This window comes from Martes martes, assembly GCF_963455335.1.
Source record: "Martes martes genome assembly, chromosome: 5".
NCBI lineage: Eukaryota > Metazoa > Chordata > Mammalia > Carnivora > Mustelidae > Martes > Martes martes.
The window spans coordinates 116,528,923-116,555,855 of NC_137892.1; the positions used below are offsets into that span (position 1 = coordinate 116,528,923).

General features: G+C 38.2%; 1 protein-coding gene across 1 annotated transcript in view; it reads left to right on the plus strand.

The window, feature by feature from the left end:
• Positions 1-5,935: 5,935 nt before the first annotated feature.
• The window catches only part of RNF145 (ring finger protein 145), a 56,251-nt gene continuing 35,253 nt past the window's right edge, over positions 5,936-26,933 (plus strand). The window contains exons 1-4 of the mRNA XM_080803667.1: positions 5,936-6,248; positions 8,134-8,168; positions 12,244-12,446; positions 20,975-21,083. Coding sequence (XP_080659793.1) covers positions 12,263-12,446; positions 20,975-21,083 — 293 coding nt within the window. The 5' untranslated portion in view covers positions 5,936-6,248; positions 8,134-8,168; positions 12,244-12,262. The remainder of the gene's footprint in view (positions 6,249-8,133; positions 8,169-12,243; positions 12,447-20,974; positions 21,084-26,933) is intronic.

Consider the following 26,933-nt stretch of genomic DNA (forward strand, 5'->3'; position numbering starts at 1 on the left):
AGCCCCAAACTGGAATTTGGGTGTTCGTGAACCCAAATGTTCATATATAGCAGAATGAATCAATACATAATGTTCTCTGTGTGTGAGAGAATTGTATACTGCGATGAAAATGACTGAACTACAGTTTCACACAAAAATATAATTGACTCTCAAACACAACGTTAAGCAGAAAAAGCTGGTCACCAATCATACATACTGTATGATTCCATGTATATAAAATTCAAGGACATGCAAAACTAAACAACATTGAGAGATTCACACTTAGGTGGTTAAACAAAGAAAAGGAAGTGACTATATTAAAGTCAGAAAATGGTTACCTTTGTGGTGAGATATTGTAATGGGAAAGAGTATGTGGGGGATTTTCCGGATTATTAGCAAGCTTCTATTTCTGGAGAGTGGTTATATAGTTATATAGTTGTGTTTTATAATAAATTATAAATTATATAAATTATAAATTTATTATAATTTATAATAAATTACAAATTATAATAAATTTGTTAAGTGGTACAACTGTGTTTCTACTTATCATAATTTTATATCATAATTTTTTAAAGTTAAATCCTATGTCTTTAAGAGCATATTACTCTAACAAATTAAAAGGATTGAATGCCTTAGGATTCTTTTAACTGCAAATAACAGAAAACACAACCCAAACTGACTAAACAAAAAAAGGTAATTTATCAGCTATTATAGTTAACAAACAAGAGGGGGACATGCTGGCTTCAGATGAGTCTTAGAACAGGACTCAAGACACTATGACCAGGTCCTGGTTTCTTTCTATGTTCTTTTACCTACATTGAGACATTTTCAGATTCTTACCTTTTGGATCCAAGATGACTGCCTGTAGTCCCTGAAATTATAGGATTCCTTTTTTAGATCTAGCAGGGAAGAGAAACTTTGTTCTCTCAATAGTTCAGTCACAAGTTCTGGTGTTAAGTCTTGCCCTGAATGACTCAGTTCATGGGTCCTTCCCTGGACTAATCACAGATGGGATAAACTGAATAATCCACCAATAGATATGGCTAGAATCTTCAAGGTGGTATTGAAAGAGAATAAAAGATGTCGGGGAGGCAACTAACAAATGTTTATGACAATCAGTATCCATTTTATTTGACTGAATATCATCATGCTTGAAAAGCAACACACAATTTTGTATTACTACCCATCTCAGTCTCCATCAGAATCAATACAGAGAATGTGTCTGGGTTAGGATAGAGGTACAGCAGCAGAGCTCAAATCTGAAAATAACAACATACATTTTCTACCCTGCTGATGTTAGCGATTCAAAACAGTGACAAGCACTCAGGTTGATTAAAAGGAAAGCTGGTTTATGTGAGGCGTAACAACTTGAAATGAGTGAAACTTAATTGGATCTTGGTTAGGACAAAAGTTAACCTTTAACAGGTATTTCAAGGAGAACTGTGTTAGTTAAGTAGTTAAAAGTAGTAGGGAATTAGTAAAAGATTAGGGAATTCTAATTCATTTTTTTAGGTGTGGTAAGGTCATTTGGTAATATTGGAGAAAGCTGTTATTTTTAGAAGAGGCAGGCTGGAGTATTAAGGGGTACGGTGTGATGTCTGCAACTTACTCTCAAATAGCTTAACACACAACACAAACACACAGATAAAGCAAATATTCGAAACTAACAATTGTAGCATCTAGATGGTGAGTATATGAGTCATGATTGCAATTTTGAATTTGCAATTTGAAACTCTTCAAGATAAAAAGTTGTGGCAATAAAAAAACGTTTGGGGGAAAATCTGAAAAATCCAAACCAAACAAAAATAGGACCTGTTTCTGTATATTTTTTTCTTCCTGTAGTCTCGGGCTTTAGGTCTACAGGAGGTAGAAAAAGATAAATTTATTTTGTTATTAAAACAGCGTAGGGGCGCCTGGGTGGCTCAGTGGGTTAAAGCCTCTGCCTTTGGCTCAGGTCAGGATCCCAGGGTCCTGGGATCGAGCCCCACATGGGGCTCTCTGCTTGGCAGGGAGCCTGCTCCCCCCCCCCCCCCCCGCCGCCTGTCTCTCTGCCTACTTGTGATCTCTGTCTGTCAAATAAATAAAATCTTTAAAAAAAAAAAGTGTAAGTTCTATTGCTTTTCCAGTTATCCATGGAAAGTATTTATTTAGCATCAACTGTGTATATGCATTTCTTACTGTTAATAGGGAGTTATAATTTTATCTCTATCTGATTTTATTACAGAATAAATGTTGCCAACCAGATGCCAAAGACAGAAGGAGCCATTAATAACATATATTGAGGGCTTATTTTGTGCTAGGAATATTAGCATACATTGTTTTATTTTTTATTGTAATCCTGTGAAGTAGTCATTATCCCTGTTTTACAGATGACACATGGAAATGTTTGTAAATTATGAACACTTGGCACAGGGTCCCATATCCAACAGGTAGGGGTATATGAATCTAAGAGTAAATCTCTCCTCATACACTGCTGGTGGGAATGTCAAATGGAGCAGCCACTTTGGAGTCTAAACAGTTCCTCAAAAAGTGAAACATAGAGTTACCATATGACCAGGTAATGCAATTCTACTCCTAAGTATATATATATATGAAAACAGGTGTCTGCACAGAAACTGGTACATGAATGTTTATAGCAGCACTATTCGTAAGAGCCAAAATGTGGAACCACCCAAATGTCTATCAACTGATGAATGGCTAGACAAAATGTGATATAGCCATACAAGGGATGTTACTTGGCAATAAAAGGAAATCGAATAATTATACAGGCTACAACATGGATGGAACTTGAAAACATGTTGCTAAGGGAAATAAGGCAGACACAAGAGACCACCTCTTGTATGACTTAATTTATACGAAATGTCTGGAGTAGAAGGATTAGTGGGTGTCTAAGCCTGGAGAGAAAGGAGGTTACTGTTAAGGGATACAGGGGTTTGGGGTTTTTTTTTGTTTTTTTGGAAGGGGGGGTGATGTAAATGATCTGAAATTGGTTGTGATGGTCGCACGGCTCTGTGAATCTATTAAAAACCATTAAGGTGCACACTTTAAAAGTGTATTGTATGGCATGTGAATTATATCTCAATTATATGGCAAAAAGAGTTAATTTCCCTTTACTGAACCATGCTGCTGGAAAAAATATAGTTTTCCTCTTAGAACTGACTTTCAAAATCAAACCATGAGGGTAGTCAGGTTGAATGAACTTTTTATATTATCATTTAGACTCTTCTATTCAAGAAAGTTAACTAATTTTGGAATTACATAGAAAAAATCTCAAAGTGCCCATAGGAATAAAGTGTAGAATAAATGAATAAATAAGTCTCATTTCCCCCATATTTCCAGCATTGGCTGTCTGAGTTTTTTGGATATCAGCCCCATTATATGAAGTCTGTTACATGAGCTCTTATTTCTGGATCTAGAAGGCGTAGTGAATTGTTTTCAATTATCTGCAGATTTTCAACAGAGGACAATTTCCATGGGATTATTAGCAATAGTTGGTTTTATAAGGCATTGAGGGATTAGTCTTTCGGAATGGCTAGGGCTGTTAACAAATAAGCACTCTTCCAAACTTTATGCTGATTTCCTTCTCAATGTTGGATACATTTAGTGAACAGGAAGGTAACCTTTGGATTCCTGAATGGTCTCCCATTCCACAGTCATAAACATTCCAGTTCTTTCCTTCCAGCCCTGAAGCTAATTCCTTTTATGACCAGGTTGTGGCATTTGGGCATTTTCTTAAGCCTGGCCCCAGGTATGTTTTGTTTCTGACCTTTGCTGTTTTGGGTGCATTTGGGTGCCTCTAGAAAGTACTTTCTACACTGTGACTGCTTTTCATTGGAGCAATCTTCTCTACAGCCCCACCCCCAGTTTTTCTCTCTGCCTTTTTCCTTTTTAGTTTGATTTGGTTACCTGGATCTGGCAATGGAGAGCTTTCCCAAAACTGGATTAGCAGCAATATAATAGCAGTAACCCTTTCATTACCAGAGTAATTGTCTTTACTCGTTTTGAACTTTAGCATTTATAGGCAGCTGCTATAAAATTCAAAGGTGAAAAAAACATGTGACTTCTTCCTGCTTTTACAAGTCCAGAGTACTTATTAGTGAGGGTTATAGGACTTTGAAGCCATTTTTTTCCTCTTTAAAAAAGGAAATGTGAGAGCTGAGGTAACCTTTTCCTCCATTTAAACAAAACATACAAATGTGGTAACCATACTAAAGGAATATTTTAAAGATTCTGCAATTTACCCTAAAAGTGTAAATAAATCCAATTAGAATTTAAGGTTATGTATGAAAAAATTATGTATCAAAATTTAAGATTTTGACTTCTTTGTAATCTGTTTCTTGCCTTACATTTTCTTGCCTGAGGTAATAGTAAAGTTGTTAAAATGGGGAGGAAACCAAGGAATAAGGCTTTGCTATCTTGGGCAGTTTTCTAGTCTAGTCATTAGTCATGTGGCCTCTGTAATTTCTTACTTACCAGGGTACATATAAAGAGACTCATAAAACTGCCCCTCTAGGATGTAGCAGGCTTGATTATTCTAAAGTAGTCTAAGGCACCAGGATGGAAGGTATCTATAGAGAGTTATGAACACACTTCCCAGAAATTTTAAAGCTTCATTTCTATACAGCTATCGAACTAGTGGAAGTTCCTCTGAATCTGATTGATGCCTCCAGAGTTACATTTGCTAAATGTAGAGCTTGCTTTTACAATTTTAGTAAGATACAAAGGTTGTGAGGAATTGGAAGTTTAACATTTTAAAACACAGGACAGAGACATGAATTTCCAAGGAGGGACCCCAACGCAGAAATCTAGATTAAAGTACATTAATTTCTCTAGTAACATGCAGAAGTTGAGGTTTCACAATTTCAGGATGATCCAATATAGTGGCAACCTTTTATCTACTACTGGGCGTGTATCTTCTGTGTACAGAAGTTCCTGCCAACATCAAAGGCCAGACTAGTTTCTGGTAGCGACTGGCTCTCCAGGAACTAACCAAAGACTCAGCAAGAAACGGTGTAGGGTTTTGTTTTTGTTTGTTTGTTTGTTTGCTTGCTTTTTTCCGGGGAGAGGGGGGCAGATGGGGGTGAGGAATTTGTGGAGAGTCGGTGAGGTCCCAGAAAAATTGGGGAATAAGGAGTCCTGGCAAAGTTCAGAAGGCTAGCAACATCCTTGTTTTGTTCTGTGCACGCACAACGTGCTTCAGGGCTTTGTTTCGGGAAGTGGGGAACAGTTTCTGCCCTTAAAGATATGCTGACATTTAAATTAAGGTAGGCATGCTGGTCAGTGGGGCCTTTGGGAAGGGGTGTATACACTGATACCTGTTTTGATCCTTGAAACAAAAGAAACAAATACTATTTAATTTCATACTACAGTAAATTTCTTTGAACAAATTCTTTAAACCAAGGGGCGGAAATTTAAAATTAAAGATCGTGAACATTTACAATTCATTTATTCATGCATCCACTCACTTATTCAACAGAGGCTTATTCTGTGCTAGGCATTGCCGAGCCATCACAGACTTGGTCCCTGACGCCATGGAGTTGACAGTCTAGCCCAGTCAGTGAGGGAGTTAAAAAGAATTCTGGTATCATTGGTACTGCAGTTGCACCGAGTGAAGATCAGCCCCTCCAGTTCTCCCACGTGGTCCCGGCAGGTGAGTGTGGGTATGAGCGCGTGTGGCTCCCGATGTTTGAGGAGTGTGAGAGCACACGTGTGTCAGAATGGCGCGTGTCACAGTGCGCGTGCAGGTGTCGGCGTGGTATGCGTCTCCATCGCTGCCTGAGCCCAGCGGCTTGGGCCGCTGGAGGCGCGTGTCTCCCGCCCACGTACTGGGGGCGGCACGGGAACCTCCCGGCCGGGGCGATTGTGAGTGAGCGCGGGCGCGCGCGCGCGGGCGGGGTCAGGGGGAGGGGCGCGGTGCGCGCAGGCGCAGAGCGCGAGAGCGGGCAGCGGCCGCCGCAGAGCGCCGGGGGCGGGAGGAGCGAGCGCAGTAGGCCATGGCTGCCACCGGCTGCTGAGGGGCTCGGCCCGCGAGCGCCTGCCGCCGCGGACGATGGTGACCGCACGGGTCGGGCCGCTGCCGCCGCCGCTGCCGCCGCCTCCCAAGACGCTGCAACCAAGGCCCGGCGCGGAAGAACCGCCGCTGTGAGCCGCGCCGTCCCGGCCCCCGCCGCCCGAGGAGAACGGGAGGGCGGGCGAGAGAGCCGGGGAGTTGCGGAGCCCGCCTGCCCGCCGGCGGCGCCGCCCTGCGGGGAGGGAGGCCACAGCCCGAGGTGACCGAGCCGTCCGCCCCGGCCGGCCTCATCTTATCCCGGCGCGTTCCCGCCCCCCGCCCTTCGCACATCCTCCCTTCTCCCCACCCCCACCCCTTTGCCGGCTCCTTCCTCTTCTCCCCCTTCGCCCTTTCCTTGGTTCACCTCCCTCCTCCTTCCCAGCTTCGGCGGCGTCCTCATCCCCTTTTCACCCGTTGCGTCCCCTCCCTCCGGTCTGTCCTCCCGCGGACCCCCGCCCCCCGCTCTTTCCGACTTTGCCTTCCCTTCCCGGGGCCCCGCACTAGAGCCCCCTCCCCCAGCTTTCGGTCCTTGTGCGCCGCCTTCCCAGCTACCCACCCTCCTGAACCCATCCCTCACCTACCGCGGCATTCCTAAGATGCTCTCTCTCTGAGCTCTGCTCCGTCGCCTCCCCAGGACCCCGTTTCGAGGCCTTTTCTTAAGCTCCTTCCTGAGCTACCCATTTCCTAGCTGCTCCTTTCCAGCTCCTTTTCTCCAGTTCCACTCCCAACTTTACGTTTTTGGCGTCTTTGTCCACTTTGCTTCCAAGCTTCCCTCCCATTTTTCTTTAGACTTATCCTTCTTTGGTCTACTCAGCCTCCTCCTTTCTCTTTTTATGCGGTTTGAGGTTGTTTGGGAGTTCGGAAGGGCCTGCCAAGCCATTCTTCGAATGGGGGCCCATTTGCTTTGCATCCCATCTGTCAGCCCTATTTTACCGTGAGAGCGCTCCTTATCCTTTCCTTTTTGTCCCCATCGCTTCCTCTCTCGCCTGCCATCCCTTCCTTCTCCACCTTATTCCTGTTCTGCTTTTTCCACCCAAGACCCTTGCCCTCCCTTTAGGAATGAGTCCCCTAGCTACTCGGCGATGATGAACTTCGCCCGCGTCCGTGTTTGCAAGCTTTTTGGTGCGTGGCGCCGCGGAGCCAGCACCCTTGGCCAGACGAGGGGAGCTCCCTGGCATGGGCCTCTCTACTGGCAGAGTTTTTGCGAACGTAATCCCCTAGCCCCGCGGCGGCAGCGGCCCTGCTGCTGCGCTGCCTGCTTTGCAGCGAGCTGGGTTGGGGTTACTATAGTTCAAACGCCGCTGAGATCAGCAGGCAGGGCGCGGGGAGGGGGGGGGGACGGGGGAGGAGGTGCGGGGAGAGAGGAAGGGGGCTTTGCAGTGAGAAGGCATCAAAGATTAATGGATGGCTTTGCATCGCAGTCTGCAGTAAACAGGAAACTAGTTTGAAAGGAAAGGAGAGGACTGTGTGTCTTTATTTTTTAAAATACGGACTGTGCCGTTCTTCTGAATCTTGAATCATGCCCAAAGGATGAGCTGTCGGTGCTGCAGTCGTGACCCAGGCTGAGCGCCCAATGGCAGAGATAGCAGTTTTTATTCCCTGTCTGGCCTCTTAAGAATTGAAAGATGGTCCGGTTATTCAGAGTGGACGTCATATTTTTGCCACTTTGGAGATACCGAGAAACCACGGAATTGCTAGTAGTTTATGTGGAAATCAGGTACATACAAAGTTAGCTGGCAATAGTGTGGGAGTGGGGAGGACCAGCTATATTTAACACATGTGCCAATGCTTATGTAAGACGTGGCGTTCTCCTCCCGGGTATCTCTTTGGGGCTGAGTTTACTTATGATTTTAGCCTCTAGTTTTGCCCTCTAACATTTTCAGGGCTTACCATCCTAACATGTGGACAGCCAGAAAACCTTTCTTGAGATTGGTTTTAGCGATGGTAGAATTTTTTTTTCATTGGATGGATAAAGAAAAAATGATTTTTTTCTTTTGATGGGAGAAAAAGGTGTAGAAACTTCCAATCGTAAATTTTCTATTGTACTGAATTTAAAATTGGATCGTACAGCTTTCTTATATTTGCCTTTTTTTTTTTTTTTAAAGGAGTTTATCTAGGAGATGTGAATACCCTCTTTTTGGTAAGATCGAATTTTCTCTTTCTTTTTCTTAACATAATTCTTCAACAGACAAGCTGTGACTTTAAAAATGTACATTTTCCGAATTGTTCAGGATGATTTGTTTGATTTCTTCATATTCAAAACCAAAACGCAGTGTTTTTAGGAAAGTGTAGAATGAGACTCCTGTGTTTCTTAACCCACAGATATGAATGGTGAACTGTGCAATGTTATACTTGCACAGTATAAGTAGTGTAAGTAGTGATTGCTGCTTCCAAGCCTGGGAAAGTCATTTAGCGAAATCATTGTGTTCCTGTTTTTGGTTAGCATTTGTTGAGTCTTTTTTTGCTGTTTTTGGAAAGGATTTTTTTTTAAAGCTGTTCCACTGTGTAAACCATTTTTAAGTTTGAGTCACATTTAGTTTACATTATTTGCTGAGATGTTGTTTTGGCATATTACTTTCCCAGTTCTTAAAACATGTAAGGAGAAAATATAAAAATCTTAAATGGAGGAGAAAATTTGTGTGACTATACAGGGCAGGAAATAGCTTATATATTTGGCTGTAGGACTGTCAGGGCTTTAAATTTTCTTTGCATTCACTTCCTCTGCTTATTTTTAAGGATTATCTAGTATTGTTTTGATTTTAAGAGAAATTTAAGCTTCTTCTGACTTGGAATATGCTCATTAGTTCTGAGAATAAGTTTCAGAAAAAATAAATTGGGCTTGAACCAAACATCATAGAAGTACAATCTTTTTTACCCCAGGAGAGAAATCTCCATTTTTACTTCATGCTTCTAATAGAGTGGCTTGGCAAATGTGAATGATTTCAGTGATTTTATTTTATTTATTGAGAGAGGGAGAAGGGGCTGAAGAAGAGGGAGAGAGAATCTCAAGCAGACTTCCTACTGAGTGGGGAGCCCCAGTGGGAGGACCGTGCTGGGCTGGATGTCAGAACCCTGAGATCATGACTTGAGCTAAAATTAAGAGTCAGACACATAACCAACTCAGCCACTCAAGCACCCGATTTCAGTAATTTTAAACAAGATACACGTTTCCATGTTTTGTTTAGATGTTAATTTAGTGTGGGGTGCTGGAGTGTAGTATGTGGTATTTATTTGTGATGGTGATCAACATATCATGTGGCCCTTATACTTCAGAAAGGCTCAAACTATAAAGTTCAGAGGGGAATTTTTTATTTTTTATTTTTATTTTTTAATTTTTAAATTTTTTTCGGTCTTTCCACAGCTTTTATGGGTAGCATTTTAGATTTTGTTTTGTTTTGTTTTTTTAAAGTAAGCTCAACATCCTGTGCTGGGCTTGAACTTGTGACCCAGGAATCAAGACCTGAGCTGACATCCTATTGGATGCTTAACTGACTGAGCCACCCAGGTGCCCCTTGTGGGTAGCGTTTTAGATTTGGTTTTCCATATATTGAATTTGTTTCCCCTATGTCCATATACAGGGCCAGCTTGCCAATGACTTGCTAAAATGTCACTTACATACAGAAATAAATGAAATGTTTAATGAGCAGTAGAGTTGTTATTAAGTGGGCATATTTCTATCCAAGGTCCTCCTTAATTCAGACATTTGAGTCTTGGATATAATATACAGTAGAATTTGGGGATCATTCTCCAATATTCTTCTGTAATGAGAGCTTTAGGAATTCAAAATTTTCTTTTCATTCTATTTGTGAGGCAGGAATAGTGATAATTGAGATGGAACTTATCCTCTGCTAATGGCCCTGTTTTGTAATAGAGATGATCTTCTGTAAGAATTAGGGAGCTTCCCCGGCCTTGTTGTTCAGATCTTGATTTGTGATACAGGAGTGGTTATTTGTTTATGTATTTTTTCTTTACCCTTTTGAGAGCTATAGCAAATGGTGAAAGTAAGTACATTTAAAAAAAAGCAAAACATTAAAAAAGACGGAAGGCTCCAAGTCAGATGAAATAAATACAGACTACAAGTATTAACTCAGTAGTAGTCCCTACAAAAGCAGTAGTGATTTATATTGGATTCTAGAATATGGGAAGAGTTACTTCTCCCTTATAATATAAAGCCTCTCAGTGATGTTATTATCTCAGTCTATGATGATTTTCACACGTGCCTGGTGGCTTGTGAGAAAAATCTGTTGTTTGTGTACTTTGAAATAAACCAAACTGAGTTATCTGTTTGACCACCTGAGTAAGTAGTTATGTTCTGTGTATTTTCTTAGTCATCTAGATAGCTTAGATATATTAACACTTTTTACAAAGGAATTTCTATTTTTGATGCCCAGTAATGGATATTCTACAACATTTGGCAAACAGAAAAAGAAGGGAATAAAAATCACCTTAGCCCTACTATTGAAAGGATGTTAATGTGATACTTTGGTGTATTTCTTCTCAAAAAAAAAATTTTTTTTTAGTAATATCATGAGCTTTGAGAAGTTGAGGTTCCTGAATGCTGTAATTTGCAATAAATGTTGATTGGAGTTTTTATTTTTCAGTGCTTTTTTTCCTGTTAGGACACAACATTCAGTTTTGACTCTCACAATATTTTTTTCTTATGTAGGAAAATTATTAAAGTCTTGTTCATTTAAAGTAATCAGAATTTAGTTTATGAAAATGTTTATTTTGCATTCTTGGATGTATCACTTTTGAGTAATGGGAATGACAAATGATCACTCAATGATCAGTACAATCAATCAGATTTTCAGTGATTGAAGAACTTACAATGGTTTGTTAAGTTGAACTTTTTTTTTAACTGAGCTAGGAAGCTATGAAAATTAGAGGGTAAAATGGAAATACTGACAAATATTTAACCATAGCATAGCAGTCTGTCACTGTAATTTTCTTCAGAAATAAATGTTTTCATTTGTCCTGTAATGTCTGAAATTACTGCCAAAGCCGGAAATTTTAGCTCTGTCAGCAAAATTCTTAAAAGGATACTGTCAGAGCCAACAATCCAGAATTATCATTACTCTTAAAATTGTCTCTAACCCACTTGTTTGCCTTAGTCTCATAATTCCTTGGATTGATTTAAAGTTCTGTCTTATAAAGGAGTGTTGCACAGAATTGTCCTTTTAAATAATGGATTGTCCTAGATATCTTTCATTACTTTTCTGCCCCCACCACCCCACTTTTTTTTTTTTTTTAATTCTACTCCAACTCATCAACAGCTGAGCAAAGACAGGGCTACAGACTCCAAAGCCTGACTTCTTCCATGTGCCAGCATATCTGTGAATCACAGGAAGAATTTGATGAGCATTGTTTCCCCACTTTGAAGGCAGATTATGGGAATTTCAGATGGAGATTTTAACTTTAATATTGAAGGAAACAATATTGCCAACTATGTTGTCTTTACCTGTATGACGAGTTCTCTGAATTCTGTCTATGTCATGTAAATTCAGTACTTCAGTTTTAGTTGTAATATAGAAAATGATAGACTGTGACATACTGCAAACTAAATATGTAGTCATCAAATTTTTATTGAATCTTAGGCTTTTTCATATAATAACCACTTAAAATTTGATCTTTTTTTTTTTAGAGCTACATAAATCTCAGTTTTTTAAAGAGCTACATAAATCTTAGTTTTATAGGAGTGAATTTTTCTTTTCAAGTTAATTGGACAAACGCTATAGTATTATTAGGGTGTTTTATTGCTTGTGCCCAGAGTTGGGAGTTAAGCTTTTTAAAAATAAATTTTGAGGGGCACCTGGGTGGCTCAGTTGTTTGAGCGACTGCCTTTGGCTCAGGTCATGATCCCGGACTTCCAGGATCGAGTCCTGCATCGGGCCCCCAGCTCCTTGGGGAGTCTGCTTCTCCCTCTGACCTTCTCTCTCATGCTCTCTCTCACTCATTCTCCCTCAAATAAATAAACAAAATCTTAAAAAAAAAAATAAATAAATTTTGAGGCCTTAACACTTAATCAGATGGGAAGACCTAAAAGAGTCAATGTGAAAACACAATACAAGGCTTATTTTATGGATACCTGGAAGTAGTAGATGTGATTAAGAGTTTTATACGTTGTATAGTATGTGACAGTCCATTAGATTCGTAAGAGGATATCTAAAAGCTATTTGAGGTGACTTATTTTTGTATATTATATCTCCTGAATTTAGGTCTGCTCCAAGAAAAAACATGGCTGCAAAGGAAAAACTGGAAGCAGTGTTAAATGTGGCCCTGAGGGTGCCAAGCATCATGCTGTTGGATGTCCTGTACAGATGGGATGTCAGCTCTTTCTTCCAGCAGATCCAAAGAAGTAGCCTCAGTAATAATCCTCTTTTCCAGTATAAGTATTTGGCTCTTAATATGCATTATGTAGGTAAGTGTCTATATTATCTTTTCTTTTCTTTTTTATTTGTTTGCTTGTTTGTTTATTTTTTTAGAGAGAGGGAGCATGCGTGGGGTTGCGGGGAGCAGAAGGAGAAGGAGAGAGAATCTTAAGTAGGCTCCATACTCAGCACAGGGCTCCATCTCATAACCCTGAGATTGTGACCTGAGCCAAAATCAGGAGTTGGACACTTAACCGACTGAGCCACCAGGCACCCGTACATTACCTTTCCTAATATTTTAGTGAGCATTCTGATTTATGTCTATGTAAGTTTTAAAATTAGAGTAAAATGAAATTTGTTTACATTGAGATGACAGTGATACAGTCATTGATGAATGATTAGGAATCTTGTTTGTAGTATAACTTGTTTTACCGTTGCATATGAGTTATTAAAGGTAGAAGAAAACAGACAGTGTTGGATTTATTTTACTGGATGAAGCTAGAAGGCAGAGGAAGACATTTTATTTATTTATTTATTTATTTTTTAAAAAGATTTTATTTATTTATTTGACAGAGATCACATGTAGGCAGAGAGGCAGGCAAGAGAGAGAGGAGGAAGCGGGCTCCCTGCTGAGCAGAGAGCCCGATGCGGGGCTCGATCCCAGGACCCTGGGATCATGACCTGAGCCGAAGGCAGAGGCTTTAACCCACTGAGCCACCCAGGCGCCCCAGAAGAAGACATTTTAGATTTTAATATGATGAAATGTAAATAATGAGAACTACCTTCGTAAGCATTTGGCCTGTTCTGATTTGTCTGTTTTGGGTTTTGTTAGTACTTCAGAGCTTTTTAAATGTAACATTCTTTGTTGTCCCAGAACATTAACATCAGTTGAACACAAGGCATTTATTTCAGTTAAATGAAATGTTGGAAATAACATTTATAATAATTTAAAAAAAATACTCCTTGGAATATAATTGATGTGATTTGGAGTTAGTAGTAAAAGCAATATTGAGAGGTTAAAGAAGTTAAAGTCAAGAAAGTACAGACAGGAGGGGCACCTGCCTGGTTAGTCAGTAGAGCATGTGACTCTTGATCTCAGGGTTGTGAGTTTGAGCTCCTCCCCCTTGGGTGCAGAGATTACTTAAAAAAAAAAAATCTTAGAAAAAAGAAATACAGGTGGGAAACATAAAAATTCATCTAGAATGAAAGTCCAGATTTTTAATTTTTAGGTTAATTTTTCATTTATATGTAATGATAGCAATAATATATTTTCATTTGACATTGCTATTGTATAACTCAAGATGCGGTTTGAATGATGTACTATATTTTTATTATTAGAATTGCCCAGGGGCGCCTGGGTGGCTCAGCGGGTTAGGCCACTGCCTTCGGCTCGAGTTGTGATCTCAGGGTCCTGGGATCGAGCCCCGCATTGGGCTCTCTCCTCAGTGGGGAGCCTGCTTCCCTCTCTCTTTCTGCCTGCCTCTCTGCCTACTTGTGATCTCTCTCTCTGTCAAATAAATAAATAAATAAAATTAAAAAAAAAAAAAAAGAATTGCCCATGCAGGTATATGTTTTATAAAATTGTGAAGGGTTTGTCCTGTTTCTGTGAGATTTATATTTATGTATAGAAGGACTTTTAGGGTTCCAGATCTTAGTCCTGAAACCCCCTTATAGCGCTAAGAGATTTCCAAGTAAGCCATTGTGGGAAAAAAGTATGGTATAGTAGAAAAGGCAGTGTACTAGAAGCAGAACATCTGGGTACAATAAATTCTTCTCTCTTAGGTGGCACTACCTTGGGGAATTCTTTGAAATGAGAAGGTTTTTTTATGCTGCAAAACACTATAATTCTCAGCCCTTTATTAAAGGCTTTGTATGTTAGCCAATTTATGGAAAATAATTCTAGTCTGTTATAGAAGAACAATTGGGTACTACTTGGCTTAGATTTTTAGCTTAATCAGCAAAGTAATTCACACTGTGGTTTAAAAAAATGTGCTTATCACATACATTATTTCTGAATAGATTGAAATATTTATTTTAAAAACAGCTGCCTAATAACCAGAAACATTAATTTTAGCAATTGAATGCGTTATCGTACATTAAAGTTCATACTCTGACTTATAACTTTGGGAACTCAACTGAGCCTTCTTAAATACACTTATTACATGCTGTGGTAGAATAAGCTCAGTGATTACATGAGTAGACATTTTCAGCTTGAACAGTTTTTTGGTTAGAGTAACTTCTGTGTCAGAGTATTTAGGTAGTTACATAATGTTCCAGTTTACTAGATTTCACCCTTAAATACATTTTTAAAATTCTTTTTTATAAAAATTAGTAATGTGCTTATACATTTATGTTAGAAAATATCAAAACATAAAAAGTGTTCAGTGAAATTTGTGTTCCTCCTTATCTCTGGTCATCATCCACTAAGTTTTCTGAGCCCGAGCAAGTAGCTATTTTTATTTCCTTGTGAAAAATTCTAGAGATCTTTTTATGTACATATGTCAATATAAAGATATTGGTAAATATAAATATGTAGCAATAAATGTATGTATGGCTTCCTTTTTGTCTAGATGACAGGATAATATACGGTTCTCGACCCGTTGTTTAACTTAATGATGTATCACAGAGCCATTACTACTGCTTTTAGATATTCATGAAATAAAGCTTTGTACTCTGTTTTTATGTTGACTCTTTCTATTATGCCAAATTTTAAGATTCTGATTAAATGTTAAGGCCTCAATTCTTCCCCCAGCCCTCCAGTTCTGTTTCGTAGTGGCATAGTATCCTTGTATGGTTTTATCATAATTCGTTGAACTAATTATTTTTTGCTTTTTCATTTAGTGTTGTACTAAATAATTTTATATAGCTATAATTTAGATAGTTGCAAATATAGCCTTGAGATAAATTACTAGAAGTCGAGTTTCTGGGTGAAAGAGTAGACATATTTGTAATATTGACTGATACTGCTCTCCATAGGGTTTTACTGTTTTGTACCTATAACAGACAGTGGTTGAGAGTTCCTGTAGTTTTATATCCTTATCAAAACAGTGTTATCAGACTCTTATATTTGGCTACTCCAGTAGGTGAAAAATGGGTGTGTTCTAGTTTTTATTTGTATTTCTCCTATTATGAGTGAGATTGTATTTATCCACATGTTTAAGAAAAATGTGTGAGAGTTGTCAGTTTATGTCCTTTGTTCATTTTTCTATGGGATTTTAGCCCATCCCCCCTTTTTTCCCCAAAGGTACGGGCAGCGCTTTACTGGGGCTATAGCTCAAGCTGAAAAGAGACACAGCACCAAGAGAGAGTAGTTAAGCTGGCTTTTTCTGGATTTTAACTTTTTCTTGCTGATTTGTGGGAGTTTGGTATACATTAGGGAAATTAGCCCTTTGAATTGAAATTACTGGATTGAATTTCAATTTGGGTTGAAATTATTTTTTCCAGTTTTGGTTGTCTTGATTTTTGGTTTATGATTTTTTTTTTAATGCAGAATTTGTTTTAATGTGGTCAAATTTTTTTTTATTTCTTTTTTTATAACTTGGAATTTTGACTCAATTACTAGAAAAGACTTCTCTGTCATGTTTTATTCCATTATTTTTGTTTCATATTTACATCTTCTCTTCACTTGGGATTTTATCTGCATGTATATTGTGTTACAGGTAAAATTTTTTTCCTCAGGTAACTATCTGGTAGTCTCCATGTATTTATTAAGTAGTTCAGCTTTTCCTGATTGATTATTATATACTAAATTGTCACATCTATTTGGTTTCATTTTTGAATATTTTTTCTTGTTCTTTCAGTGTGTGGTCTTACTGAATACCTAGACTATTTTATCGTCTGGACTTAGTCCCTTTGTCTTTCAGAGTTTTTCTGACACTCTTTGCTATGTGAACTTTAGAATTACTTAGTCGAAGTTAGGATGAAGAGATAGCTTAAAAATGCTAACTCTTCTCTGTGTATGAACATAGAGAGCCTCCAATGTTCCAGATTTCTTTTGAGCCTTCTGGAGTGTTTTAAAGTTTTCATTATAGAGGTCTTGGGCATTTATTGTTAAGTTCATTCCTAGATATTTTATTTTTTTATTGCAGTTGTGACTTTTCCTTTTCCCTTTTTTATATCCTTTGTTATTAAGAGCTTAAAAATCAAGGTGGGGTATGGTTAAAAGTTCGTGTTTATGGAATATAATTGTACCTTCAAATTGAGAAGCTTTCCAGTGTGGGTTATGAGAATAGCAAAAAGAAGTGATTGTTTAAATATAATTGGTGGAATGTTAATTATTGAATTGTATTGCAAAGTGTAGGATATAAAAAGGAAAACAGAAATAAGACCTGAATACATGTATTGGGTATTACACTTAATTTGGTGGGTAGTGATGGGTCAGCTAAGGATTTAGAGCAGGTGAACTACATTTTAAGAAGAGTGATTAGATAGTGTTGTACAGACTGCTGGGTTGGGGGTGGGGATGGGGGCAAGTGGAGAAACCAGAGGTAAGAAGACCAGTTAAGATTTTAGGCAAGAGGTAACGAGAGCCAGAATTAGCCTTGTTGAAGTTGGAAGGGAAAACGTGGATATGAGAATAATTCCACTGAAACTGCAATCACTAAAATGATTAGTGACTGACCTAAAATGTAAAACTCGAGCTTTATTTGTGTCCTCTTTGTGCAGACCATCCCATGTTTATGAAGTTGTTGACTGCTTCCTCAGAACAGTGTTTCTAGTTTCTAACTTTCTGACCATTCCTTCTGACTCTCTCGGTTTTTTCTTTAGACTTCTTAAGTGTTAATAGGGCCCAGAATTTGTGTTTAATTTTCATCTTTTGTTGTGTGTGTGATCTCACATAGTTTGGGCTGTAAATCTCTATGTCCACTTTCCATTGCTTTTTTGACCACCTAGTGTGTTAGTGTTCCTCCACTATTATCCCATGGTACCCAGTTCGTACCTCTACATGCTGCATTCTAAGGATCCTTGTGTTAATCTACCTTCTTAACTAGATTGTGAGCTCCTTTAAGGTAGGAATGGGGTGGTTTGTTATCTCAGTATTCCTAGCACCTCGCTAGTGCCTGGTACTGAATGGATTTCTAACTACTGTTAGACATCTTCAACTAAATATTCTGTAGATGCTTGAGTTTATGGTCACTGAACTCATCATCTTTACTTCAAACCTCCTCCTCCTTCTGTGTCTCCTGTCTTAATAGGAAAGCTGCCCTCTTGATTACTACCCAAGCTAAAACATCAGAATCATCTTCACTTCCTTGTTCTCAACCACTCACCCATAGATCACCACTAAGACTTATTTAAATATCTTATAGCTGACCCTACCAACTCCATACCAAAGTTGCTGATTTATTTCAGGTCCTCATTTTTTTTCCTCACTACTAAAATCATCCATAAATAGCAGAAATTCATACATGGTGTTAGAAACATTCATTAATGTTACTTTAGGTAGGTCATCATTTTTAAATGCTGCTGGTCTTGCGTTTTAATTATAAATTACTGTTGTATTAGCTTCATCATTATCAGTAGAGTTTGTTGTGGTTTGTTGAAGAGTGACTAGTGATGCATATTTGTGTCAGCCGTAGTTTTGGCTTTTATTTTTCAAGTAGCTAGATTACATACACGTTGTAGTTCACATAACTAATTCATATTGTTCTTGGTTTAGCAGAATTCATCATTGCTTAAGAAACTTCTCGTGTGATATATTTTGTTGTTATCACAGAGTTATTTTTCCACTGGAATATGAAATGGGGGTATAGGTGAGGCATAGCGTTTTTGTTATTTTGGTTTTTGTCTTTTTTTTTTTTAAAGATTTTATTTATTTATTTGAGAGAGAGTGAATGAGAGAGCATGAGGGGGGGATGGGTCAGAGGGAAAAGCAGAGCCCCTGCTGAGCAGGGAGTCTGATGTGGGACTCCATCCTGGGATTCCTGGATCATGACCTGAGCCGAAGGCAGTGACTTAATCAACTGAGCCACCCAGGCGCCCTGTTTTTTGTATTCTTACCTCACCTAAAGTGTATCCAAAGGATTTGAGAACTGATGGCCCAGTCTGCACTCCTTTATTATTGTGTACGTTACTGAGGTGTTAGTCACCAGTTCTGTTAGCATCATCTGCCAGTACTTTTTTATTTTATTTACATGAAACTCTAGTGTAACCTACAGAGTTTATTGTTCCCTGAAAATATCCTTTATTTTTTTAACGGTTTTCATGCCTGCTATTTTCTTTTCCAAGAATGCTGCTGCTTTTTCTTAGCCTGGTAAAGATCCATTCACCCTTCTAGGTCCAGGTCATACTTAATCATTTAATCAACCACAGCCCTTCTAATATTTGTTTATTGTAACACACTTTTGTCCATGTTTATTTTTGCACTAGACTGTGATTACTTTATTCTTTGGATCTTCCATGTCTAGGAATGCATATGGGTCACACTTTACATGTAATAATTGGTTGAGTGACTGGATAATTGAAAGATTGAATAAATCAGTATGTTCAGTCTAGAGGATTTTTTTTCTTTTAAGATTTTATTTATTTATTTGACAGAGATCACAAGTAGGCAGAGAAGCAGTCAGAGAGAGAGGGGGAAGCAGGCTCCCTATTCAGCAGAGAGCCTGATGTGGGGCTCGATCCTAGGACCCTGGTATCATGACATGAGCGGGAGGCAGAGGCTTTAACCCACTGAGCCCCCCAGGCGTCCCGTGTCTAGAGGATTTTTTATGAGATGCGTGTGAGAAGGGAAAGATAAGAATATCTGGAAAGGAAAATGAAAGTTCATTAAAAGAAAATTTAAGGAGAGGTTTCATACAATAGATTGAATCCTTCAGCTACAAACACTGAACATGCTTGCTTAATGTAAGAAAAATTCTTTTAAATACCCATGAAGTCCTTTGAGATAGGGATTAACAAAATAAATTGGAAAAATCATTTTAGGAAATTAAAAGCAAATAGAAATACCTATTTCCAGTTTCTGTTGGATTGTTCTTAAAGTCTGGATATGCAAGAAATCTGAATTCTTCCTCTTTAGTCTCTAGCATATTGCTCCTGTTTCTGTAGCTTTAAGCACGATTGATTTCTTAGCTTTAAGTATGAGAGGCGCACTGGGTACTGAGAAGAGATAACCATGCCCTAATAAAGACTCATTAATAAGTAGGAAACAGTTATAGAAGATTAGACTGGAACCAGATGTCCTAAGACCTAAAGTGTCAGACTGAAAAGTTAAGAATTTTTGAAGGTTTTTAGAGCAAGAGAGTTGTCTAGATGAAAGGGTTGGTTTTGTACTTAAGTACAGGGTGAATGAGGATGGAAAGAGACTGTAAGAAGAATAGCGGTTGGTACACTGCATATTACAGAGTGCACTGGGTGGGGCATAGGGACTGAAAAGGATGGGTGACATGAGAGACTTGTGGGGAAGACTCAGCAGGACTTGGTGGTGACAGAAAAGATGACTTGGGTTTGAGTCTGAGTGAATGGGATTTAGGAGAAAAAGAGGCTGAGCTAGCCTGTTGAGGGAGGAGGGGGGGGAACTCAGTTTGTACCTGTATACGAGAACATTTAAGTGGTGTATGTCTGGCATCATGAAATATGAGATGTCTTAGAATAAGAAATGATGCCTTTTTTGTGTGTGTACTAGGTAGGTTCTCAGTAACTGTTGATAACATATATTTGGACTAGTATATTTGAAGCAACAACATAAATTCTTTGAGTTAGATACTTTTTGGAGAGAAAAGCAGTTGTTCAGGGACTAAATTTCCTATGTTCATTTGGAGGAGTAAAAAGAAAGTGGAGGGGAGAATTTGGAGGTTTAAAGAAAATCCAAGGAGCCAGTTTTGAGGGTGGCTGCTTCAGGTGCTGGGACAAGGATAAGCAGGATGTTTTAGATTTGACAAGTAAGCAGTTGACTGCTGAGGTTTTTTATAGTGAAAGTTAGTAAGCAGGGCTCTGTAGAGTTTGTAGGTTGTAGAGGATAAAGAGGGAATAGTGGATGGCTTGAAAATGGAAGCACTAGTAGAGATAGTTTATAACATTGTCTGTGGAATGAGAAAAATAGGTAATGGAAAAAGGAAAAATGAACATGAAGAGAAGTTTTTCTTCAAGATTGGAGGAAGAGCACTATACATCCGTTGAAAAGAGAGGTGAGCATTGGTGTCAGGGAGAAGGAAGATGTAGGAGATAGAGGGTGTTTAGGGGTTGGAAAAGTAAGACCTTGAGTCAAGTGGAAGAGGCAGCCTTAGGGACATTAAGGACAGTTCTTCCTCTGGACTAGAGAATAAGAGAATTGATGTAGAACAAATAAGCGGACATCAAGGAAGGGTAGATGATGAGAGGAGTCCTTCTGTACCTTTTTGTGTTGTTTTGATTATAAAGTAGAATAATCTACAAAAAAGTGAAAAATGCTTTATTTTCAACAGATAATCCATAGTGGTTTTTACTGTATTAAACTTATTTTGGTAGTAAAGTAAAAAACTCAAAGTTGTTGAAACCTAATTGTAAAATAATTTACTTTAAGCTCTTTTTATTAGTGTGATTAATTGGGAGACTAAATTAGAATTGTATTTTATTTATAATCTTTTTATTTCTATTCCAGGATATATTTTAAGTGTTGTGCTATTAACCTTGCCCAGGCAGCATCTGGTTCAGCTTTACCTATATTTTTTGACTGCCCTGCTCCTCTATGCTGGGCATCAAATCTCCAGGTAAGAATGTGACCTCATTTTTGAAATGTATGACTGAATTTAAAGTTTTTCATTACTGAAAACATATGTTTCATGAACACTGTTAAGAAGCCACGGCTTTGCTAAGTATCCCAAACTGGTTTTTTAGTATTTGTTTCCTAAATAAATATTTTTGTATTGAATTAATAGCTGAGGTTATGCTTCAAATTTTATTTCTGCTTTTAAAAAACGATCTTAACATGAAGTAAGCTTTGAGATTATGTTTACAGAGATACTTTCGAGTGTTTCTATATTACCCAAGAAAAGAATTTATAAAGACAAGCTGTAGAACATTTGAACAATTATGGACTTGATTACTTTCACCATTTTAGGAAGGCAGTTTATGCTGCTTGAGAATCGGTGCAACCATGTATATAGTGGATGATTTATATAAATTATTTGGTGAGGTTCATGGTATAGCCCAGATGTTCTGCAACTTTTAATACTGTGTTTGCTTAGGTCTGCTAGTCCTAATTTTTAAGACTGTGGTCTGCCAGGGAAAATGAGCTTCCTCCTTTGGAACAGAGTGTTAAAATACAGGGAAACTAAAAGCCATACAGTAAATGTAATGGGTATAAATAAATTTGCTGGGTATAATTTCTTTTCTTTTCTTTTCTTTTTTTTAAAGAGAGTGCACGTGTAAATTGTGGGGGGAGAGGAGAGGGAGAGAATCTTAAGCAGACTCCACACCCAGTGCGGTGTCCCATGCGGAACTTGATCTCACAACCCTGAGATCATAACCTGAGTCAAAATCAAGACTCAGACACAACTGACTGAGCCATCCAGGCACCTCTAATTTCTTTTATCTTGTTTGAAATGTATAACCATAATGAAATATACTCCCAATCCTAAAAAGAATGATGGTTACTTTGCATATTTAACAAGATGTAGCTGTCTGGAGGTCTGAAAAACAGATTTTGGTGTGGGCTTGAAAATCTTAAAATAGCATTTTTATATTACTAGAATTGAATGGTTGATGTAGAAACTGTATTTACTCTCTGATTATAAAATAACACTGTTCACTATAGGTGACTTGGGAAATACAGAAATTTAAAGGCAGTAACAGTCAACTGAAATTACACCACCCAGAGACAGACCTGTTAAAATTTTGGCATTTCCTTCCGATTATTTTTAATATCTTCCAGTTTTCACCACTTTCATGGATATGAAAGAGTGAAAATAATAAAAGTCACTGACTCTCGTCCCTTGTTGTTGAAGTAGGACCTTCATCCTCCTTAATACTTACCCAGTTATTTCTTAGAAGCGCCGGAGTGCTCCTTAGAAACTCAGTCTTCTCACATTCCATTCTTCTCTTCCTGTCTGGTCAATTTTCTCTACTCAAAATGGTACTTGGAAGGTGGTGTTTTGCTCACTGACATCTGCTGTTTTGCCCAGGGTATGTCCTCAGGTGTCAAAGTTGCAAAATCTGGAGCTATCAGGGTAGTGCTACATTTCTTACAATCCTAACAGTGCTTCAACTGAGCTGTGTTTTACCCTAAAGTGAAGACATGAGTTTTCTAATTTTGTGTCAAACGAATATGTCTTTGTGTCTTGGACTCCTTCATGGGAACATGAAGTAGATTTGTAGTATCTTTTCCCGCATAGCTTAGAGTAGGAGTCCAGGGGCTAGTACTAACACAGACAACATGATGTCCTTCCCATTGCAGCACCATCAGCCCCAAACCCTACATAGTCTCTTCCTGTGGCTTTACCCAGGACACCTCTGAATCTGAGCTCAAGCTCCAGGTAGAGATACTTCTCTATCTTTATTCATTTTTAAGCAAAAATTGTGTCTATAGAGTATAATGCAGTAGAGTATATATGCTTCTGTTTCATCACTTTTGTGTGTAGATGAGTGCCTGGCCACTTATAAGTGCCATTTCTTTTGGATAAGTGGACGGGTGACTGGAGAGTTTCAAATACCATGTTCCTTATTTATTACTCTATAACCTCAGTGTCACTTACTAGAAAGATAGTTCTCAGTTTCCTTACCTGTAAAATGGTGGTAATATCTTAAGAGGCTATTATAAAGATTCAGTAAGATAAAGCATATAAAGCTCTTAGCATAATTTTTGACATGTAAGTACTCAGTGAATTTTTTTCCTTTTTTTAAAACGTTTTTTAATTCCAATACAATTTTAACATACAGTGTTATATCAGTTTCAGGTGTACAATACAGTGATTCAACAATTCTATACAGTACTCAGTGCTTATGATAAGTGCACTCTGTAATCCCCATCACCTATTTCACCCATTCTCCCTCCCTCTGCCCACATCCCCTCTGGTAACTTTCAATTTGTTCTCTATACTTGAGTCTGTTTCTTGGTTTGTCTCTCGCTCTTTTTTCCCTTTTGTTTTGTTTCTTAAATGCCACATATGAGTGAAACCATATGGTATCTTTCTCTGTTTTGCTTATTAGCATCATACTCTCTAGCTCTATCCATATTGCAGATGGCAAGATTTCATTCTTTTTTTATGGCTATCGGATAATATTCCTGTGTTTGTGTGTGCACACCACATCTCCTTTATCCATTCATCCATCAGTAGACACTTGGGCTGCTTCTGCAATTTGGCTTTTGTAAATAATGCTGCAGTAAACATTGGGGTGCATATGTCCTTTTTAATTAGTGTCTTTGTAGCCTACTGTAAATACCCAGTAGTGTGATTACAGGATTGTAAGGTAGTTCTATTTTTAAATTTTATTTTATTTTTTAAAAGATTTTATTTATTTATTTGACAGAGAGACACAGCAAGAGAGGGAACACAAGCAGGGGGAATGAGAGAGGGAGAAGCAGGCTTCCCGCCAAGGAGGGAGGACCCTGGGATCATGACCTGAGCTGAAGGGAGATGTCTAATGACTGAGCCACCCTGGCTCCCCTATTTTTAAATTTTAGAGGAACCTCTATACCGTCTTCCGCATTGGCTGCACCAGTTTGCATTCCCACCAGCAGTGCAAGAGGGTTCCTTTTTCTCCACATTCTCGACAACCCTTGTTGTTTCTTGTGTTTTTGATTTCAGTCATTCTGGCAGGTGTGATGGGATATCTCACAGTTTTGATTTTTTTTCCCCTGCTGATGAGTGATGCTGAGCATTTTTTCATGTGTCTATTGACTATCTGTATGTCGTCTTTGAGAAATGACTGTTTGTGTCTTTTGCCCATTTTTTAGTTGGACTACTTGTTTTTTGGGGTGTAGTGCTCAGTCATTTTTTTTTTTTTAGAGAGCAAGAGCTCGAGTGAGCAAACGGGTGGAGGAGCAGAGGGGGAAGGAGAGGGACAAGCAGACTGCACACAGAGCACGGAGCCTGCCATGGGGCTTGATCCTGCGGCCCCTGAGACCACGACCCAGGCCAAAATCAAGAGTGCTCCCCTGTGCTCAGTGAATTTTAACTAACATTCTTACGTTTTTGTTTTTATTGTGCAGCAGTGTTTTATGAGCATTCTTTTAAAAATGACTTTAAATCAGAGTATTTCATGGTACCACTATATAATGATAGCCCTTTAGAGTTGATATGGTTTCGGGGCGCCTGGGTGGCTCAGTTGGTTAAGCAGCTGCCTTCGGCTCAGGTCATGATACCAGCGTCCTGGGATTGAGTCCCGCATCGGGCTCCTTGCTCGGCAGGGAGCTTGCTTCTCCCTCTGCCTCTGCCTGCCACTCTGTCTGCCTGTGCTCGCTCTCTCTCTCTCTGACAAATAAATAAATAAAATCTTAGAGTTGATATGGTTTCTTTGATTAATCTTCAAAATCACAAACTTTAAGATAGAGGTATGAAAATTGTTGCTTTTATTATAATTCTGGGTGAGAAAACAATGATCCTGCCCTCTCCCTCATGCTTTTTTGGTTTCCATGTGGTTTAATGGTGTAGTGATGGCTGAAAAACATGTAGCTCTGTTTTTATATATAGTATTACCATCCAGACTTTTTTAGAGGTCAAACTTCTATTACATAAGGATAAAGAGAACCCTGACAATGTCACAAATGAAGACCAGCCTCTTTCTGACCATTCTTCTGGTGGAAGTTTTAACTTTTGATTTTTAATTTATAGGAATGTTTCTTCTAATGTTTAAAGTTTATTTTTATTAGAAAATCAAACTTATTTTAAATAAAAAGAATTATAATAAAATTTTACAGTATACAAAAATATTTCCCATTTTTTATTTCATTTTGATCCTTATTAATAATCCTTTTGGATTTATAGAAGAAAAAACCAAAGTGGGCAAATAGCTGGGAAGGAACAATCTCAGACTTTAACTTGAATGTAAGTTTTCTGATTGTTAGCTTATTCCTCATAGGATGGCACATTGTTAGGGGAAAGAAAATGAGTTTTAGATTCAGACTGGGTATGAACTGGTTTCACTACTTAGTCAATATGTTACTTTGGTAAGTTGCTTTTTTGAAAGTGTAAAGAAAGACAATGCCCATCTTATGGAGTTAGTTTTGTTATTAAACTAACAAATTTCAAGATGTTTTAGAATTTTCTAAAATCTAAGCATGTTTTAGAATTTTATTATTATACTGTATAGTATATGGTGCTGTCTCAAACAAGTTTAGCAAGGATGTATTATCCTTAAATTAATTCATAATATGTTACATTTATAAATATTAAGGCTTGAATGTATTACATTTATGAAATTCTAAGGCTGAAGTTTTTAGTTTTAAAAAATGGTTCAGATTTCATGTGGCAACTATAAAGTTATAACAGCTATATATTTTTTTAAATAACAGCTTTAATGAGATAAAATTTACATACCTATTTAAAGGATACAGCTCTACAGCTCAATGGTTTTAGTATGTTCACAGAACTATGCAAACCATCACTACGATTGATTTTAGAACATTTTCATCACTCCAGAAAGAAACCCTGCACCCATCAGTGGTCACTCCCCATTTTCCATTAATCTCCTTCCCCTCAAGCCTAGACAACGGTCATTCTATTTTCTGACTCTATGGATTGGCCTGTTGGGGACATTTCACATAGACACAGTATGTGGTCTTGTGCCTTGGCTTCTATCACTTAACATGTTTTTAAGGTTCATCCATGTTGTAGCATGTATCAGTACTTTCTCTGTCCAAATCATATTCTGTTATATGAATATACCACATTTTGTTCATCTATATATTGATGGACACAGGTTCTTTCCACTTTTTGTCTAATATGAGTAGTGCTGTGAACATTATGTAGGTTTTGTGTACTATTTTTTCTTGGGCATATACTTTAAGGTGAAATTGCTGGATCATATGGTATCTGTGTTTAACCTTTTGAGGAACTGCGGTACTATTTTATCTCCCTCTTTTTTTTAAAAAATATTTTATTTTTAATCTCTACACCACATGCAGCTCCAGCCTACAACCCCAAGATCAAGAGTTGCATGCTCTACCTGCTAAGCCAGCCAGGTGCCCCTGCCATTCTATTTTCCAAAGTCGTACTATTTTTACCAACAGTGTGTGAGGGTTCAGTTTCTCCATATCCTTGCCAACACTTGTTAAAATCTGTCTTTGTTAGTATAGCCATTGTAGTAAGTGTGACATGATATTTCATCTGGTTTTGATTTGCACTTCACTGTTGGCTAATGATATTAAGCATTTTTTCATGTGTTCATTACCATTTATAAATCTTTTTAGAGAAATGTTTATTCAGATCCTTTGCCAATTGTTTAATTGGATTGTCTTTTTTTATTATTGGGTTGTAATACATCTCAATTCTAGATAGAAGTCCTTTATCAGTTATATGATTTATAGATATTTTTCACCATTCAGTCTAGTTATATCAAGGCAGAGTGTAGTATGGTACTAAGAAGGAAAATCAGTATTTGGCTAATTTAAGTAATTAATT